This window comes from Miscanthus floridulus, chromosome 17 (assembly GCF_019320115.1).
Source record: "Miscanthus floridulus cultivar M001 chromosome 17, ASM1932011v1, whole genome shotgun sequence".
NCBI classification, from domain to species: Eukaryota; Viridiplantae; Streptophyta; class Magnoliopsida; order Poales; family Poaceae; genus Miscanthus; species Miscanthus floridulus.
In genome coordinates, this window is record NC_089596.1 from 1,512,866 (window position 1) to 1,518,386 (window position 5,521).

Sequence of the window (5,521 nt, forward strand, 5' to 3'; positions counted from 1 at the left end):
ACCAGGGTATGAAGCATTTAGATATATTTTCATGATCTCTAAATAGTGTATTTAATTTTCTCATGTACCAATCTATCTCTAAGATTTTTATTGAAATTTCGAGAAGTTTATTTAAAGATCATTATCTTTAAAACCTTAATAAGTGCCCGTGAGAATTTTTAATGAAAATAATAAAACCCTGAGAACCATTTTAAACTAGAGCGATATAATAAGGGTTTTAAGAAGAGCTGAAATAGAACAAAATTTAAACTACGTCAATAGTTTTAAAGCTAAAAGAGTTTTATTAAGGATATTTTTGAATAAGAAGAGTTATTGATAAAAAATTACAATAAAAGAGGCGCAAGTGTTTTTGGCCCGTTGTAGACCCGACGACACGGCCCAAAAGACGGAGGAATAAGAAATTGGCGGGCGGGAAGTTCAATAAGGTCGGCCCCGCCGGCCGCCGGCCGCCGCCCACACCTTTTCGTCTCTTTCTCTACCGCACAAAGACGGAGACGGAGCCTGGGTGGTCAAACGAGGCGTCTCTTCCGTTCGTTCCATGCAATGCATATGCAACTGAGGTGTGAACGGAGACTGCGTGCTCTGTTAACTAACGGCCGGGGAAGAAGGAAGGAAGGAAGGAAGGAAGGCAGATCGAATCCCTTTTCCTCTTCTTCTCCAATCCGATCCCCATCTTCTTCCTTGATTGATTGCCTGATCGGCTTCCTCTTCCTTGATTCGAATCCAAGTAACCTACCCAAACGGCCAAACCCCCACCCCCCAAGGAAGGAACCCTACCCGTGGCCGTGAGAGGCGGCGCCACACCGGAAGCCCGGACGTGGTGGCAAGCGACCGATCCGGAACCATCATCCAAAGCAAAGCTTCCTTCCTGTCTCCTCTCCCCCCGCCCACAAGTAAGATGCGATTTCTCCCTCTGCGCGACACCGCGAGTTTCTGCATGCTGCTTCCACTATTGCTATTGGGGAATTCGATTTCCTTTCCTTTTCGTAGGTGATTGCAATGTCGCTTTGATGCCGATTATGATGATTTCCGACCATTTTACTTGCACAGGAGAAGACAATACCATATATAAGGGATTAGTGACTGCATCAATCAAGGGAAAGCCATGGTTTTGTTCGAACTAGACCCGGACATCATCCGATGGGGTCTCCACCATCTCCTCCCGGCTCCTGCTGGCTACTCTGCTGATAATCGCACCCAAACCACCCCTACCACACCTTGTACAGCCTTTGTTCGCCCTCTTGATCAGCCCACCGGAGACATGGGTAGCTCAAACTCTGTTGAGATCAAGGTGGAGCATGTCAATGCGGTTGACAACGACGAGGTCATCGCGCAAGCCCTTCAGGAAGAATTGTCCCATGTCGCCCTCGCCGAAGCATCCGGGGCAACCAGCGCAGCTGACGATCCACAACATTCTGCTGTTCTCACGCAGCAATGGCTTCGCCCACGTGCCGTCCTTGTAGAACCATGTATGACCCTTCTATTCATTTTCAAAAATAATATCCCTTTCTACTGCATCCATCCTTTGCTTGTATTATTATTATTAAGTGCTATACCTCCTCCAGCTTCTCAAGAAGCGGGGACCAGGGAGGAACCTTTCAGCACCTGCTCAAGCCCTGGAGATGGTAATACTGTCCAGGACAGCCAGGCATGCTTGATAGAGCTCATGGATGACTTCTCTGTCCTTGACGGTGAAGTGGGCAAAAGGTTGAACACCATGGTTCCTGTTCCTGTAAGTACTGCCAAGTCACTTCGCTTCCTCGTGCTTCAACATGCAAGTTACATCTACTACTATCTGCATTCTCAAGGCTTACCGTCAGGGTTTTGATAATCTGTTCCTTTTGCTGTCACAGCATGTTCCTAAAATAAATGGAGAGATTCCTTCTGTTGATGAAGCCATTTCAGATCATCAAAGACTTCTTGACAGGTAGGTAAACCAAAGCTTAGGCTGTATGTGTCAGACAGTCATCACAGAGCCCATGTGCCATAGTAGTAGATAAAACATTTGAAAAATGTTACCAACACAAATCGATGCTGTCAGTGGATATAATTGCTTACCTGAAATAACCTATGCTGTGTCAGTATTGTGATATTTTTGTCATTTGACTCGAATATAATTTCTTTCTTTTCAAAAGGTTGGTGCTGTACGGTTTGGTTGATCTCAAGGTTAAAGGAGACGGCAACTGCCAGGTTTGTGTAAAGGATCCATCATTTCCCCCCTTTTTGCGTGATGCCATCTCACAGTATCTATTTGTATTGTGTGGTCTCTTAACAGTTTCGAGCGCTGTCAGATCAATTTTACCGTACTCCTGAACATCACAGATTTGTTCGGGAACAAGTGGTGAAGCAGGTTAGTATTTCCGAAAAGACTAGTTTTGTTTCAGCCATATATGAACTTCTGTATGCAAATGCATTTCATTGGTAAATATCTACTACCATACTTCATCCCAGTATTTTCGCCCCTTTTTAACAGTCGTGCCTCCGTTTTTGGATTTCTATGTATTCCCTCTGATCCCCTTCAAATTGCTGGCACCTGGCAGCTTGAATCGCATCCTGAGATTTATGCAGGATATGTCCCTATGGATTACAGGGAATATCTCAGAAAAATGTCAAAGTGAGTATTTGTTCTGCTCTCTATTTATAATCAAGCCAAAGGGTGCCTAGCTAAACTGGTTAGGTGGCCTCGGCGGCATTCCTCAGGTCCTGAGTTCGACTCCCCGTGGGAGCGAACTTGAGGCTGGGGTTAAAAAAAATCCCCTCGTCTGTCCCACGGCCAAAGTGCAGGTCAAAGGCCCGGTTCATACAGGGCAACGGTGCCCCTGTGTCAGGGTGGGGCAGGGGTTCAGGGGTTTTCTCGGCCTGTGTGAGAATGTATTCTCTCTTACAGCAATGCCCGGGGTGGTTGAGTTTTTTTTTTCTATTTATAATCAAATGTTTAGGTTATAATAATGTAAATGCACGTCCTCATTTTGTTTTGCTTAAACAATCGAACCAGGAGCGGAGAGTGGGGTGACCATGTTACATTGCAGGCTGCTGCAGACACGGTAATGAATCTGGCTTCAGTGGTTAGCATACCTTGTTATATTTGGAAGAGGCAGGAGCTCCGCCTAATCAATTATGATAGGGTATAAAACGATACAAAGTACATAAGTGCACACAAAATTACAAAAAAAAAAAAAATCGTAACCGAAAGCGAAACTTGCAAAATAAGTGGTCAGCATATACATCTTTTATTTTCAATGCAGGCACAATCAGCAAATAAGATTAAAGTTAAACTAGCGATGATGTTACAGTTGCTGTTTCTGCAATTGGTTGATCTTTCTGTCCAACATTCCTGTTGTTTCAAGTATCTTATACAATTTGGTTTCTTCTGCTAGCATGCTGTCTCTGTTATGGGTTTGCAAGCTGATCGGCGTTGTCAGAATTGCATTGCATGGCTGGTGCCTAGTATGAGAACTAGGAGTATATTAGAATTTCTTTCATTGGACAAAAAACTTTTCAAAGGAGTCTGTCTGTCTTTTATTTTTCTTGGACTACTATTGGTCTATTTTATTGTATTTGTGTATATATGATATGAAACTCAAGTGCATGCACTGGCTTTTGCAGTATGGTGTAAAGATCTTCATCCTGACATCATTCAGAGATACATGTTACATTGAGATTCTTCCTGTTGTTGAGAAATCCAGAAGAGGTAATGTTTGTTTTCTAATATGATTGTTATCGAGTTTATATACTGGAATACTAGATTCAACAAATATTTTATTGACTTCATGTGAAACTTAGGTGCCTGCCATCACATCAAAATTTGAGTATTGTTTGCCTAAGCAAAGTTTTTTTTCTTTTCTTGGGCATATTTCTCCATGGTTGCTTTTGTTGATGAGCAGAAGTGAGCATGTTTTGGCTATCTAAACTCCTGGAGTCTTGTCGTGCAGTTATATGCTTGAGTTTTTGGGCTGAGGTGCACTACAACTCCATATATCCGGAAGGAGGTATTAGATGTCACCATTTAGTATGTTGACCATGTTTGTTGAGTGTTTGATTTCATCATTTTTATCTGTTGCTGCAGAGTTGCCGGTTTTGGAGAACAAAAAGAAAAGCTGGTGGCCCTTCTAGCTAGCATTCCCAGGAGCAGGAAGAAGATTAGAGCAGCTAACAGACAAGGGGCCTTTCTGTTGGGCTATGTGACTGACTTGTGACGACGCGGAGGCCATGGGTGGTTGCGGCTTGCGCCCGGACGGCACTGCATTACCATTACCATTGCCATAGGGGAGACATGTACAGTACTGTACGTAGTAGATGATACTATCCCATTTGTACAGGGAGGGAGGGAGGGGTCAGGTCATTAGGATAGTAATACAGGAGAGGCTGAGGGTCATTCATTGATTCATTTGCTATCGTTAGTTCCTTTTCCGGTCTTCTTGTGATAGGCTCACGCTCATTCTTTTGTTCTTGGACATATCATCATATTATCATCATCAGACAAATAATGCGTACATACATGAACTTGGTTGGAAACAACACAGTATGTTGATGACGATAACTTCATTTCGTCGTCAAATGGCTGCCAGTCTCATGGACGAGGACGACGACAACAACAAAGTTTTAACTTCTAAATAAGTTAAGGTAGACTAGAGTTGAAATCCAACAGAAGCGATCAAGGTTCAGCCACATGAATAACTGTTTTTTAAGCACTCCTATCTAAGGCTAAATCTTTGGGTATATTTTATTTTTCCAAGTCTTCTTTTATTGCCTCTACCCAAGTCAACTTCGGTCTTCCTCTGTCTCTCTTCACATTACTATCCTGGCTTAGGATTCTACTATGCACTGATGCTTCTGGAGGTCTCCGTTGGACATGTTCAAACTATCTCAACCGATGTTGGACAAGTTTTTCTTCAATTGGTGCTACCCCTAATCTATCACGTATATCATCGTTCCGAACTCGATCTCTTCTTTTATGACCGCAAATCCAATGCAACATACGTATTTCCGTGATACTTATCTGTGGAACATATCGTCTTTTTGTAGGCCAACATTCTGCACCATACAACATAGCAGGTCTAATCGTCGTCCTATAAAACTTGTCTTTTAGTTTCTGTGGTACCCTTTTGTCACATAGGACACCAGATGCTTGACGCCACTTCATCCACCCTGCTTTGATTCTATGGCTAACATCTTCATCAATATCCTCGTCTCTCTGTAGCATTGATCATAAATATCGAAAGGTATCCTTTCTAGGCACTACTTGACCTTCCAAACTAATATCTTCCTCCTCCCAAGTAGTAGTGCCGAGGTCACATCTCATATACTCAGTTTTAGTTCTACTAAGTCTAAAACATTTGGACTCCAAAGTCTTCCGCCATAACTTCAGTTTCTGATTCACTTCTGTCCGACTTTCATCAACTAGCACTACATCGTCCGCGAAAAGCATATACCAAGGGATGTCCCCTTGTATGTCCCTTGTGACCTCATCCATCACTAAGGCAAACAGATAAGGGCTCAAAGCTGACCCTTGATGTAGTCC

The 5,521-nt window shown here is 43.1% G+C and overlaps 1 protein-coding gene across 2 annotated transcripts; it reads left to right on the forward strand.

The window, feature by feature from the left end:
- The first annotated feature begins 526 nt into the window (after positions 1-526).
- Positions 527-4,590, forward strand: LOC136517078 (OVARIAN TUMOR DOMAIN-containing deubiquitinating enzyme 12-like). 2 transcript variants are annotated; one of them, XM_066510593.1, is made up of 11 exons: positions 527-893; positions 1,051-1,469; positions 1,566-1,732; positions 1,854-1,927; positions 2,136-2,190; positions 2,276-2,350; positions 2,541-2,614; positions 2,996-3,044; positions 3,607-3,691; positions 3,885-3,989; positions 4,067-4,590. In XM_066510593.1, exons 2-11 carry the CDS (start codon positions 1,106-1,108, stop codon positions 4,111-4,113), a joined length of 1,095 nt encoding a protein of 364 aa, XP_066366690.1. In that variant the 5' UTR covers positions 527-893; positions 1,051-1,105; the 3' UTR covers positions 4,114-4,590. The 2 variants fall into 2 exon arrangements, with proteins under 2 accessions (XP_066366690.1, XP_066366691.1); XM_066510594.1 differs by having other exon boundaries at positions 3,933-3,989; positions 4,067-4,585.
- Positions 4,591-5,521: the final 931 nt, after the last annotated feature.